The 15414-nt window shown below is 36.7% G+C and overlaps 1 protein-coding gene and 1 pseudogene across 1 annotated transcript; both read right to left on the minus strand.

Moving 5' to 3' along the window:
* Nucleotides 1–10547: 10547 nt before the first annotated feature.
* Nucleotides 10548–11066, minus strand: LOC142625527 (uncharacterized). The gene has a single exon (XM_075799164.1). It carries the CDS (start codon nucleotides 11064–11066, stop codon nucleotides 10548–10550), a length of 519 nt encoding a protein of 172 aa, XP_075655279.1.
* A 1384-nt stretch (nucleotides 11067–12450) lies between these two features.
* LOC142623940 (putative F-box protein At1g65770) lies at nucleotides 12451–14468 on the minus strand (annotated as a pseudogene).
* Nucleotides 14469–15414: the final 946 nt, after the last annotated feature.

Below are 15414 nucleotides of genomic sequence, written 5' to 3' on the forward strand. Positions count from 1 at the left end.
TTGGACAGATTTTCATGACTTTAACAATTGACTTGAACAACATGTTTCTTGAAGTCTTAAACCATCCTAGATCTACCCAATTACAAGTAAAGTGCGTTTTGTCAAAAGATTAGCCAATTACATCAAATATGTCCTTGAAAATCTCCGCCGTTTGGCTATTCGTGACAAAACCACAACAAACAAATGAATCGCAAGAGAAGTCTTAAATCACTAAACTCATAATCACTTGTTGAAATATAAAATAAATCTAACCCTAACATAAAATCTTGAACAAATTTGCAAAAAGAAAGTTCATGGCATGGTAGACTTTAACAACCTGTCTTTCTGAAACACTTACATAAAAATCATCAAGGCATCTTGTGTGAAACAGAAATAAAATATTGCATACATAAAGAAACATGAGTATAAAGAGAGAAAAGAAACAACGCATGGAGAGATAGGCGAAGAAACATACATCATCATATATATATATATAGCAAAAAATAAGTACAATGTATGTCAAAATATAAATGCTCACAAGACCAGTATACATGAGGTAAAAGTAAAGAAAGAAAAGAAAATACATAAGAACCTCACTATGACGAGAATGCAAATTGTCATATTTTTCTCCCTTAATGTTTAGCCTTTTATACTTATTTGGTGCCTAAATGTACTCATTATTCTTATATTTTGATTTAGGATGCAAATGGAGGCATTAAGTGCAAAACATAGCTAATTGGGCGATTCTGGACAACTTTGACATCACTTTGTAATCTGAGCATAACTCTCTCATTAGATCTCTGATTGAGATGATTCAAGAAGCTATGGAACGCCAAGACAAAGATCTAAAACTTTCATGTTTTGAGTTTTGAGAGATACAGGCTGCATCAAGGTCAAAATTGGGCTTGAAGTTTCTGCACCTGCACTATTGACATTCTGGAACATTCCTTAGCGTACAATTCTAATATGTGGATTTGATGCGGTTTATTTTCAGAAGCTTCCAAATCTGATGCACAAAAATTCCAGCTGAAAAACACCACTTTCCTAGTTTTATTAGGATTTTGTTTTATTTTTAATATTTTTCCTTAATTAGTCTGATTTGAATATTATTATTTAGAATATTTTTAGGAGATTTTGTAGGCTTGGGAAATGGAGAATTAACGTGTAAAAAAGGGGAGGAGAAATCAGATTAGACATAGACACCTCTCTCTCCCCTCTTTTCTGACTTCTCCTTCGAGTTTTCAACATGGCCTTGCATGGCTAAAACTTTTATACTTGGTTGAAGGAAACGGAAGCCTCGAAATCAATAAAACTGTGAGATTTAATTTGTTTTTATTGTTCAATTTATGCTTGAGTATTGGATGTTCTTCTATGCCTATTTTCATAATTGTGTTGTTTAATTACTAGGAGGCTTGCTAGTTTATTATTCGTTGCAATCTACTGCTAGGTTAGATATCAAATCCGTAATTGTTTGATCCCTCTAATTTGTGAAGTAACCAAGATTTAATGATTTGCTGCATCAGAAATTGTTAGATTTTAGGAAGAACGCTCGACTAAATTAAATACAACCACTTGTGCTTGTGTTGTTTAGCTTCATCGATCTCTCTAATTCTTAAGGCTGCTACTAGATTAAACCTTTAGTGCTTGTCTTGGGTTGTTTAGAAGTTAGGGTTGATTAGATCGCTTGAATTCTAATTAACTGTGACTAAGGAGAGATAGGAAAATAGATCCAATGGTGAATATTCAAAGTGTGAATGGATTTATACATGCATCGATGATCAATTGTAAAATTTCGATGGTGGAATTTGACTTAGACCAAAGTTTGTTCTTTTGATTGATTTTGAAAGTTTAATTTGAATTGTTCCTTAGTTGTTTATCTTAAAATTGTTTTCATTATACTCAAACCCCCCCTCCTTGTTCACATAGCATAAAACTAGGCTAGATACTCTCCGTGGGAATGATCCTTACTCGCACTACTATATATATTTTCTGGAGTATATGTTTTATTTTTGGTTGCCTGCGACAGCATACCACACTACATCCCTCAAAAAAATGTATAGCCACTCCTCCTAACAAAATGTCCTATACTAACTCTCCCCTTAAGTACAAGACTACTCTCAACCAAAGCTTCTCTCTCTTTTTGTCACGAATGACAAAGGGCAAGTTACTGAGAGGGCGTCATCTCGTCATCACTAGAAGAGCTAGCATCCTCATCACCATCATCGCTATCCTCATCTGTTGACGCCTTTGGAGAAGGAGATGGAGAAGCGGTGAAACCATTAAGGTGAGCCTATCGTCATGCTATATGACCGACACAAGTGTTCACCTAACACAACTCATCAAAAAAAGTGTCAAGGCGAGCATCCATATGCTGAAGCTACGCCATGATAGCCTCTAGGGTCACATCACCGGTCGAGGAAGAAGGAGCAGAGGTGGAAGGAACAGCAGAAGCTGTAGGACCGATAGATTCCACACGTGGCCGCTTTGGTAGAAGTTGAGCCTCGCTCTGCCGAACAGAGCTAGCGTCAATGGCACCTATGGTGGTGAAGTAAGGAGAATTAGGAATGGAAATGGAAAAGTGGCGGATCTGCGTGATAGCCGAAGAAAAAATGAACTTATCACGGGTCACCGTATCCTGATAGATTTCAAGGATAGAAGTGATGAAGTGAGAAGGGAAGTCTATAGAGAGGTCCTCTAATAGAGATAAAAGAAAATGAGCACGAGGCTTTGTGATAGAGTTATAGTGAGAAAAAGAAGTAAGAATGAATGTCATTACCATGTTAAGGAACCTTAGACCTTTTTCAAAGCTCGAGCATAGGGTGTTCAGCTTACCACCCCATGTTGAAGGTGTCTCACAAAAGTGAGACAGGAGCTCATCTCTGGACACAGTCCTAAGACACTCACATCCAAGGTAGTCAAAATGCGCTACCCTAGGTATATGTAGTACCTTGGATATAAGAGCCGAGGTAACTACGATACATGTACCTCGAATGAATGTAGCAAACTGAGGCACAGAGGTATCGATGTCGTGTATATTGGAGTAAAACTCCTGTATAATCACGACGGGACACCTCAGCGGACTCTCATAAAGAGAAGCCCAACCTCGAGTCCGAATGAAGGCAGGGAGAGGAGTGTCGAAAAAGTCAGATAGAATGACTTGGCGTTCCAAATGAACGCAACGTCACTGAAAGTTCTCCGAGAAGTCTTTTTGGGCCTTTTCATCAACGAACAGAATGCGAAGAGGGGTAAGATCAGAAGGAGAAGACCCAGAACCTTGAAGAGGGTTGTGAGTTGGAGTAGATTTGTGTTTGGGTGCCATGACGTAGTCTATCCATCAGAGAGAGAGAGAGAGAAAGAGAGAGAAACACATCATAACCAGAAATAGAAATGAAAGAAAAGAAATGTATGCATGAACATGTGATGTGCAAAAATAAATGCATCATAGGAAAAACTCAATCCAAACCTATCAGCACACAAACCACATTTAATCAAATGCACATATAAAATGCATGAAACATGGTTATAATACAATGAGAATGCAGTGCATGATCATATAAAATCAATTTCACAAAACCCAACCCAAAAATTTCAAGAAAAACTCAAAAATCCCAAAATTTTTGAAAAAACCCAAAACCTAGGTCTAAATGCATGAAATGCATGTAAAGAAGAGATTAAGAACACTTACCAAAGGAAGGAGACTTGGTCTAGACCAAAATGGAAGTGTTGAAGGATTTGAGTGAGGGAGAGAGGGTTTGGGAGAGGAAAAGGAGTTTTCTATCAAGAGAGAGAATGAAAGATGAAATCTGATTCGCGCTCAGCCCTTAAATAGAAATCGCAACTCGATGGATTGAAATATCTATCGAGCACTAAATCTCGACAAAAGTGAATCTGTCGAGGTGCTGTCGAGGATCTGTCAACAGCAAAATTACCTCAATGGATCGAGAAGCTATCAAGAATCTATCAGTCAGACAGAGACCTTAGAAAATTTGTCTCAATGGATCGAAGAAGCTGTTGAGATTCTATCGAGAAGAAGTCCAGAAATCTTGATGGATTGAGAATGCAATAAGACTTGTCGAGACAAGAGAAAGAAGGGCTTGATAGAAGAGAATCTGTTGAGGATCTGTCGAGCTTGAAGAACAGGAGTTTTTTAAGGAGGAAAAACACAAAGAGATGAATGCAATAAGCAAGCTACTCAACCATAGATCTAATCAACATATATGCAAAGCATTCAGAGAACCAAAAACACACACACACACACACACTAAACAAGTCTAACCAATTTTATATTTAAAAAACAAGTTAAGACAGTTTAGAGCATCCACACCAGCTCATTTATTTTACACATCCATTTTTACACTAAAAACCTACTTTTTCTATTTTACACATTCATTTTTACAAAGCACCCACATCAGTTCATCTATTCTACCACCTCTTTTAATTAAATAATCAACTTTCTCAAATTTTTTATTATTTCTCTTAACTAACACTATGCATACACACGCGCTCTCATTCTTTCTCTCTACCCATTTTTTTTTAAATTGTCCTCTCTCTCTCTCTCTCTCTACCCATTTTCCAGATCAACTCTCCCGATAGCTCCGATCCACAGCACCGAAACACACTCCGATCCACAGCTCTGAGCCACGAGCTCCGATCCGAGCTCCGACCCACGATCCACAGCTCCGAGCCATGAGCTCCGATCCACCATCCACAGCTCCGATCCACAGCTTCGAGCCACGAGCTCCGATCCACCATCCACATCTCCGATCCAAGCTCCGATCAACGATCCACGAGCTCCGTGTTTGTGTATCTCTGTTTTTTTTTTTTTTGAGCAAGTGTATCTGTGTTGATTTCTATGTGGATGTGTTTGTGTGCGGGTGTGTTTTTGTGCATATGAGGAAAAAGAAGAAGATGAGCAGTTAACTGGGATTGTTGAGCACGAAGAAGAGAGAGAAAAAAATGAGCGAACGAGAAATTAAAAAAAAAAAAGGGATAAACGAGCTACAGTAACCGTGTTTATTTACACGGTTATTGTAACTCATGGATGGATTTCCACAGTTTTAAACATTTTTACACCCACTGATGTGGGTGTTTTTTTGCTCAAAATGTGTAAAATTGGTAGTTTTTTCTGTTTTAGAAGTTTTTACATGAGCTGGTGTGGATGCTCTTAGTGAGCATATATTAACAAATGTATTCCTTGTGATGGCCAAATCACATTGTACCTGCACATGTATCAAAAGTAGCAACGAATTTTTGCATGTTATGTGTGAAAACATAACAAGTTTGCACAATTTTCTCATATTATGACGATTTGAGATATAAGAGAATAAAAAACACTCACACACAATCATAACTGTTTGATGGAAACTATCACCTTCGAGGTACATCCTATAACTCCTACATCTCCTAGAAACAAGCTTGCAACCATATTTAAAAGTATTTTGATTCTTTTTACTTTTGATTTTGTTTGCATATTTTATTTTTGAACATATCATGCATGAGCATATATAGAAAGAGAAGAAATACCCAATTATGTAAGCCAAAAACATCACAATTTTACTATGTCGAAGCACACAGATGTTATACATGATTGACATGCTTTAGTGGTGAGATGGTTATTTATGCCTTTCTTTTAGGATTTTTTAGTCTTTCCCGCCAAAAGAGTAATATGAGTGTTAAGTATAAAATGTTACTTAATCGTACTCATCACAAATACGAGCCACAAAGCTCACTTGCTTAGTTGTGCATTAAAGTGCTTATCTAAGTTACATGAGATACAAAGTTTAGAAAACTTTGTTTCAATGGCCATCCAAGGTACATAAGCACCAATATACACAAACATACATTGTTTTTATATTTTTCTCATTTCTCATTTTTCAAATTTTTATTTTTATTTTTATGAAAAACAAAATAAAGCAAAACTAAAAATAAACAAAAACATATTAAACAAACAAAGCATAAAACTAGATGCAAATGCATGAGAAGGAAAGAGAAGAAGGAGAGATCACTCCATTGAGATTACACCAATGTTTTGACGTAAGAATACAGACCGTTTGCTATCCAGATGTTTGGTGAACAAGTCGGCCTTTTGATCATCAGTATGGATGAACTCAAGAGTGAGTGTGCCATCTTCAAGCTCTCAAATGAAGTGGTGTCGTATCTTTATATGTTTTGTTCGAGAATGTTGAACATGATTTTTAGAGATGTTAATGGCACTGGTATTGTCACAATAAATGGTAAGATGTTCTTGACGAATACCATAATCAAAAAGGAGTTTTTGCATCCATAGAAGTTGGGTGCAACAACTACCGGCAGCAATATATTCAGCCTCAGCAGTGGATAATGGATGGAGTTTTTCTATCATTAGCATTCCTAGCCCAGTCTGCATCAAAATACGCAACTAAGACATCATTGGTGTCCTTGCTATACCACACTCCAAAATCATCAGTGGATTTGACATATTTTATGATTCTTTTTAAAGCAATCATATGAGACTCTTTGGGGTAGCTTGATATCTAGCACAAACTAATGTCAAGTTTATTAGCAGTAAGGTAAAGGAGACTACCTATCATGCTTCTATATCAATGGGGGTTCTAACAGAACTAGCAGATTCCAATCAAAACTTTTTCACAAGATTTTTAGCATATTTAGATTGAGATATGAATATACCTGACTCTTGCTGACGAATCTGCAATCCTAGGAATTGATTCAACTCTCCAATCATGCTCATCTCAAACTCGACCTGCATAAGTTTTGAAAAGTTTTGAGCAAGTTCATCCTTTGTAAACCCGAAGATGATGTCATAAACATAGACTTGAGCTACTATCAACTCGCCATTTTCCTTTTTGATAAAAAGGGTTTGATTTGCTTGTCCTCTTGTGAAGCCATGTGAGACCAGGTATTCTGTAAGCCAGTCATACCAAGCTCTGGGTGCTTGCTTTAATCCATAGATAGCCTTCTTGAGGTACAACACATGATTCGAAAAGTGTGAATCAATGAATCCTTTGGGCTGAGTAACATAGACATCTTTAAGAAATCCATTCAACAATGCAGTATTCGCATCCTTTTGGTAAAGCTTGAACTTCAAGTGACAAGCTAGGCTAGGAGAACCCTAATGGATTCCATGCGAGTTACAAGAGCAAATGATTCATCAAAATCCACTCCTTCCCCTTGAGAGTATCCTTGGGCCACCAAACGAGCTTTGTTGCGGATCACATTTCCCTCCTCATTAGTTTTATTGCGGAATATCCACTTTGTGCCAATGATGTGCTCTCCTTTTGGTCTAGGTACTAGGGTCCAGACATCATTCCTTTGAAACTGGAGCAGTTCATCATGCATGGCCTCAACCCAGCTTTCATCTAGAGAGCATCCTCAACCTTGATGGGTTTAACCTACGACAAATAACAAGAATAAGACACAAAGTTAGCAACACATTTATCTACTGTACGCTTTCTTAGTGTAAGTTCATTCATATTTCCCACAATAACTTCAGGAGAGTGATTCAGCTTGATCCTTGAGGAAGATCCTTCCTCTTCATGAGATTCAAACTCAAGTGATGTAGGAATATTTGCTGAGACTTCTACAACACTTGGAGTACTTGGAGAAGCAGGCTCTTGATCAACTTCTTCTTGAACAACCTTAAGCTCTGAAGGAAGAATTTCCTTAGGTATTTTCTCACTACTTTTCTCAGAACCAGAGTCTGAAACTTCATCAATAACAACATTGACAGTTTCCATCACCTTCTTGGTTCTTTTATTGTACACCCGATAAGTTTTGCTTGTGGAGGAGTATCCCAAAGATATTCCTTCATCGTTTCGGGAGTCAAACTTTCCCGCATTTTCTCTATCATTGAGAATGAAACAAGTACTTCCAAAGATTTTGAAATACTTCACATTCGGCTTTTTTCCCTTCCATAATTCATAAGGAGTCTTTGTGCTGGGTCTGAAATATACCCTGTTAACCATATGACATGTGGTATTGATTGCTTCTCTACATAGATTTCTGGCCACATCTTTATTGTATAACATGGCTTTAGCCATCTCCTGTATGACTTTATTCTTTATTTCTATTACACCATTTTGCTGAGGAGTAATAGGAGCAGAGAATTCTTGGGATATACCAGATCTAGTGCAAAAAGATTTCATGTATAAGTTCTCGAATTCTTTACCATGATCACTACGAATTTGATCAATCTTCATATTCTTCTCATTTTGCAATCTTGTACACAAAGTTTCAATGTGCTTAGGAGCATCTGACTTGGATCTTATAAGAATGACCCAAGTATACCTGGTAAAATCATCTACTACAACCATGATGTATCTCTTTCTTCCAAGAAATTCAGTTCTAGTTGGACCCATGAGATCCAGATATAGTAGCTCTAAAGGTCTGGATGTAGTTGATGTCTGAGTGCCTGGATGCTTTGCATTCGTTTGTTTCCTAAACTGACACGGTCCACACACAACATTGCTAACCCTGCTGAGCTTTGGTATTCCCAACACTGATTCATGCTTAAATACAATTGACAGATGTTTGTAACTAGAAGGTTCCATCCTTTGGTGCCATAAGTCTTCATTTGGTAAAAAAATACTATTGCACACAATATCAGCATCAGGTACCAATCCATAGCAGTTATCCAGGGTGCAGACTCTGCTTATGAGTTTCTTCCCAGACTCATTCAACACAAGGCCTTTCCCTTTTGAAAATAGTACCATGAAGTCTTAATCACATATCTGACTTATGCTCAACAAGTTCACTCTTAGACCTTCCACATACAACACATTTGTAATGTCTGACAGTCTAGGTAGAGAGATAGTTCCCTTCCCTTTTATTTGTGATTTGCTCCCATCACCGAAAGTGACATTTCCACCTTTCTTAGATTCAAAAACCTTGAGGAGAGAATGGTCTCAAGTCATGTGTCTTGAGCACCCACTGTCAAGGTACCACAAACATGTGTTCATTACCTTAAATGCAGACTTCATCATAAAAGCACACTTCATGCTTGCTTGACAAATTAGTAGGAATGGTTTTCTCTCTCATCTGCCACTTATGTACAAAATGTTTAACTTTCACCCTTCTCAGACGAACTCCTCTGCACATTTTCATTTTGAGGTTGTCTAGTTTCTTCCTTGTCACACTAAGACCTTTTTCAACAATCATCAAGATAGCTTTCAAATAACTTTTAGACTTACATTTTTTGAAAAACTCAATCAAATAGATATTAGAAAAGCAAGATGTATTTGAAATAAAAGATATTTTCATGCCGTTTGTAGCAATGACAACAGGGGTCAATGGATCACACAGTAAAAATTAAACCTAATCAGAGTGTGCCTGCTTTGATATCACTTGATAAGCCAAAAATGTATCGACTCCTTTAGAAAATTAATTAATTAATTATCCAAGTTAATTAATTAAGTCAATTTAACATGCAATAGTGTAGTAGCACAAACAAATCACCAACTAAGTTAAATGCAGCGGAAAATAAATTTGACATAGGTGATTTGTTTACGAATAAGGAAAATCACCAAGGCAAAACCCCACCGAGTAAATTTAAGATCACTACTCCTAAGAATCCACTATTATCAAAACAAGAAGTTACAAGTAAAAGGAATCTCAGTACCTAATACTAACCTACAATTGAACCCTTACCCCAATACCCAATTGGACTTGTGATGTAGTGGCAATCTCTCATTTCAATGCACGAATCTCAGTACGTGACTAACCAATGATGCATGAATCCCAATACGCGACTAACACACCAACTTGAGGAAGATGTTGGCTGCAAAATTCTTCAGTTCATCAACATGAAGATCAAGAAACTCCTTGGTCACAAAATCTTGGCGCAAAGACGTAGTAGCTTCTACGGAGAGATTGATGAACTAGAGTAATTTTTGTCTCCGGTCACATTATGCGTGTACACAAATACTCATGGATATGCGTGGAATCAGATTTGAAAATTCTGATTTCGTAATTCTCGATAGATACAGCTTGTGTCGAGCTTCAACATCAATCCTCGATAGATAGGCTTCTGTCGAGACATCTGTTAAGATTTAATGAACAACACTTCTTCACTTGTTTCTTGGACAGATTTTCATGGCTTTAATATTTGACTTGAACAAAATATTTCTTGAAGTCTTAAACCATCATAAATCTACCCAATTACAAATAAAGTGTTTGTCAAATGATTAGCCAATTACATCAAATATGTCCCTAACATAAAACATTGATGTAAGTAATTAATTATAATTAAAAAAAAAAATGCAACACACAAGTGGGAGGAGATAGGGGTAGATTTTTCATCCTTAAAAATCACCCCAACCTTACAACATGGCTTATTGTCTAGCCCCTAGGCGAGCAACAGATGTTATTAACAATGCCAATTCTTATCAGTTTATAGTGCAACTAAATTTTCTTTTGGTCCAACAACTACAACCATTTCTTACTCTTTTTTTTTTTTTTTTTTTTTTAAGACTGAAAACAGCTCCTTTAATTAATCAATAGAGGCTAAATCAGCCTGGACAACATGAAGAATGTCTGGTGGTACATCTTCCATCTAGACAGTTCGAATTAATTGCTCATCCAGCTAATGCATGGGCTACATTATTTCCTTGTCGACGAACATGGGCATAACGAATACAATTAAAAGAAGAAGCTAACTTTTTTACACCATGAATTAGATGACCATGTAAAGCTAGGGACGAGTCTGAGTCTATTAGTTCCTTATAGATGATGTCCAAGTCTCCTTCTAAAACTGCAGTAGTGATGCCGAATTCAACTGCTCTCCTCGCTGCCAGTGCTTCTACTTGAGTCATAGTTGCTGGGAGGGGAATTTGCTGTGACAGAGATGCAATGACAGCTCCTTCCGAGTTGTGTATCACCACTCCAAGTTCAGCTTTTCCTTGCTCTAAGAAAATGGTGCCACCGTAGTTCACCTTAAAGTCACCTAAGTTTGGTGACTTCCATCTGATATGCTTTCTGTGTACCAGTTTCGGGATGGCTAGGAGGGTGTGTTGAAATTCAGCCTTCCTTTCGTTCAACAAGTTGAGGATTTGGTTCAAAGGACATGCAGCTTCTTTGAACCGAATCACAGCCATTTCTCACTCAATACTCAATACCAATCAATATCGAGTTCCTTAAAAATATTTCGTTTGTTATTACACTATGCATAATCTATATATATATATATATATATATATATATATATATATATATATATATATATATATATATATATATCTAAAAGCTAAAATGTAGCATTTATTGTTGTTATACTTCTGTTAAGCCACATCAGCGACCACATCACTATTTTATTTTATTTTTTTGGTTTTCCATCTTTATTAATTGTCTATTGCAAAATTAATTTTTTGTGGCCAAATGTAATACACCACACGCCATCATAAATTCTAATTGTTTATTGTCTATACTGAAAGCTCATTTCATCATTGAGTGTTATTTTCTTTCCATCCTAATCCTTTTACACACACACACACACACACACACACACACACACATACACACACTACATTTTGCTACTCAATCATTAATCCCCATCATCCACTTATTTTTTATCTCTTCTTTTCTTTTTTAGACTTTTCTTCTCACTACTCTCTAAAAAAACAAAAACAAAAATTTCTACTTCACCCTATTAGTCCACACCTACGGTTACATTTCCTCTAACTTTTCCCTTCCCTCTTTGCCTCTTTAGCTCCCCCACTACTCTCTACTTCGCCGTTACACTTCCATCATCTTTTTTCATAACTTGACTCTTCTTCTTCCCATTTTATTAGTATACGCCTACGGTTACACTTCCTCCAACCTTTCCCTCTTTGCCTCTTTACCTCCCCCACTACTCTCTACTTCGCCGTTACACTTCCTTCGTCATTTTCTTTTTTTTATAACTTGACTCTTCTTCTTCCCATTTTATTTGTATAAATTTGATAACGTTTCTCTCATTTCAATTCATATTTTTACCAAAAATGCGTACTCCCTACTCTCACATAACTGTGGGTTCTACTATTTAAATTTATGGTGGAACCCACAATTCATATGAGAGAGGGGAGTATGCATTTATAATGCTCCCAGAATATTCAATAATTTTCCTAAGTAATTATTGAGTACTATCGGAATACCATAAATGCGTACTTTCTCATCTCACTCTCATGGAAAATTATTGAATACTCTGAGAATACCATAAATGCATACTCTCCTCTCTTACATAAATTGTGAATGGCAAAATTATAATGAAAGAGAGGAGGTACGAGAGCCTAATTTTATAAATTGCATGGTTCGGCAAGCCATAAACAAAATTGGACATAGATGGCAGCTGTATGGTCTACAAAACCATGCTTTGCCCATGCCATGTACCATAGCAATCCAATTCTGCAACAAGCCCCAAATATGTATTACTGTAAAGACTTCAAAGAAATTCTGTTTTAAGTATTCAGCAAATGTAACTTAAATTTATTCATAAAAGGAGGCACTCACTTCCTGCCCCAATAAATGGATTCGGTGTTTCCTTACTAATGATGAGTGGTGACGCATTGCCATCTTGCACATTTGATACCCAAAAACGGCTAAAACCCAAATTTGGCTTCTTTCCAGCTACCATATTAGGTAACAGTAACACTTAACACGCATAAATTTCAACGACAAACAAGCACTTCGAAAATTGTCTGGACCTCTGCAACAATGGCAAAGCAAAAAGATAACACATATTCTGGCCATCATAAACTGATTCACACCCGACTATTTTGCCAATTACAAGGACTCGCTTATCAATTTGGTTACCAAACAGATGTAACAACTTCAAAGCACTTGTTCTAATTTGCTAAATTAACTCTAAAAGCTATTTGGAGCTAAAAAATTTTATGTTGAAACTCATTATCACAAAAACACTACAGCCTAAAGTTCTATTTCTTACAGCAATCCTAATCGGGCTCTTAATGTATACGACATTCCTCCATATATATACCCACCCAATTCAGTAAATGAGTTGTGCTTTCTAAAAAATAGTAAAATACCAGCTCATAAGTAGATCAAAGCAATATTCAACACACGATCAAGCTTTAATCTATTTAACAAGGATAATTGAAGTTTGAGTTTGTGATCATACTAACCACCACAACAGGCTGCTATATGACTAAAACTTACAATCATCAAATTAAAGTATCTGTTACAGCAAGCAGAAACCAAACACACCATTAGATTAAAAAATTTCACGACATTAATTTCATACTTACATAGGCCTAAAGCAAATTTGAGAGAAGCCAGGATGGATGGATATTCTGTAAATCTCCAAAGCTGCTATCTTCCAAGTTGAAAACATGAGTTTCATTTTGATCATTGAAGTAAATGCAATTCCTTTTATACCCAGTAAACTCTTCAGCCAAAATCGATAAACAACAATCATTACCCAAAACAAAAGCTCGATCACCCAAGCTTTTCTCCAACTCCCATCGACCCCACTCTTCATCCAGCTTATACACTTTGAAATCAACCACTTTGGAACCATCACAGTCTCTAACATACCGGTTGGTATGTTCTAACCTCCTCCTTTCTTTATTAAAGTATCTATCAACAACATAGAGAGTTCCACATGACTCCACCAAGTGCTTCTGGCTACCCAACCCACAGCGGAGGCAAAAATGGAACCAACTTCAACGATGAATTATCGATCCACGAAACGTTTCCCAATGTATCAATCACATAGAATTGGCCCTTATATAATATAATATCATCATACTCAAAACCGTTACTATCTACAACGGTTAAACTCTCAGCCCCAGATTTTGCAAAGCCTAATCTTCCGGCACCAAAGATAACAAAAACGGCAGAGTCGTTTACATTAGTCCAAGGCGAATTGGGAAACATAACTACTTTAGTCACACAACGAATAGAGCTGTCACTAGGGAGTATAGGCTCGACGATTTCATTAGTGGATCCAATTCTAACAACCCCAACTCGATCTCGTAATCTAAGTGTATAGGCTTTAGCTAATTCGATAACTCGAAATTCTAATAAGTTTAACGTGATATTGGGGTACCTGATAGCGATACGACGGTTGGAGATTGGATCAAAGAAACGCAACTTGCCTCCTGTGTTTGAGTCTTGTTCGACTTTGACCAACCAAGCCTTATAAGAAGAAGAAGTCGAGGAGGGATTTAGACTTTGTAGTAGATAGATAGTGCTTTCGCAGAGATAGGCCGGAGTTTGAGTTGGAGCTGTGGAAGACGAGATAGTGGAAGGGTAAGGGAATTTGATAGGGAATCGAGGAGAGTTGTTGGGGGGAACAGAGGAGCGCCACGAGTTGCAGACACTGCGGAATCGAACAATATCGATTCGGGTGTCGAGGCTTTTGCCGATCGTTGGTAATAGTTCCTTGGGAAGATCCGACCACTCCACTCTCACTTCATCCATATGGATTCGGGTGCCGAGGCTTTTGTCGAGGCTCTTTGTTGACTTGCTCTGTGACTTAACGCTGAAGTAACAGACAATGATAATACCTTATACATTTCTATTTTAAAAGACATGGACCCCAAGGGAAAGTTTTTGAGAAACTGTTGAAGTGGCTTTGATCTTAGGCATGATCTCAAGGGTAAGAAAGTTTGAGGGAATCTTTTCCAATTTACTACGAGATGATTTATAAAATTATAAAGTCATAACTTATTAAAAAAGGTTATATTAATAATTTCAACGGCCATATAATGGGTTGTAGGAGGAATCTTTTAAAATGTTTTAAAAATAAACTTTTTCCAAATCTTTATTGACACTCACTACTTTTTGTGTGTATGTGTAGAATTTATCTCTGTTTCTATTGTCTACAATATCCTTTCTCTATTGTATTCTACTATTCCTCCAAGTTTCCCTCTCTAATGTGGAGAAAAAGATACTGCTCTCAAGTGTGTCGAAAAAACTTGGCTTCAAATATGTTAAGAGCTATATTTTTTAGCTGGTGATTGAAAAGATCATTTATGTATAACTGTAGCCATATGGCGTTGTTAATGAGTCATGTAACTCATTTAAATATTGATAATTACAACATAATAGATAACTCTAAACATATTTAGAGTCAAACTTTGTTTGTGCAATCTCTTCATCCCACACATCACATAAACTCTTGCTGAATAAGTTGTTCCATTAGTGGTTTTAAATATAAATATAAATATAAGTATATATAAATATATATATATATATATATATGTGTGTGTGTGTGTGTGTGTGTGTGTGTGTGTGTGTGGGGGGGGGGGGGGGGGGGCGTGCGCACCCGGGGATGGTAGGGCTAATTACCAAGTTCAAGGAAAGGTCTAAAATAGAAATTTAAAAAAAAAAAATCGGATTTAATTTGTCACAGTGGATGGAAAAATGAATTTTTTTTAATAAATATTTTCCCTATTATAATAATTACATATTCTCTTTGAGTATTGGTGAACATTTCAGTTTTTG

This window comes from Castanea sativa, chromosome 2 (genome assembly GCF_040712315.1).
Source record: "Castanea sativa cultivar Marrone di Chiusa Pesio chromosome 2, ASM4071231v1".
In the NCBI taxonomy this organism is placed as follows: Eukaryota; Viridiplantae; Streptophyta; class Magnoliopsida; order Fagales; family Fagaceae; genus Castanea; species Castanea sativa.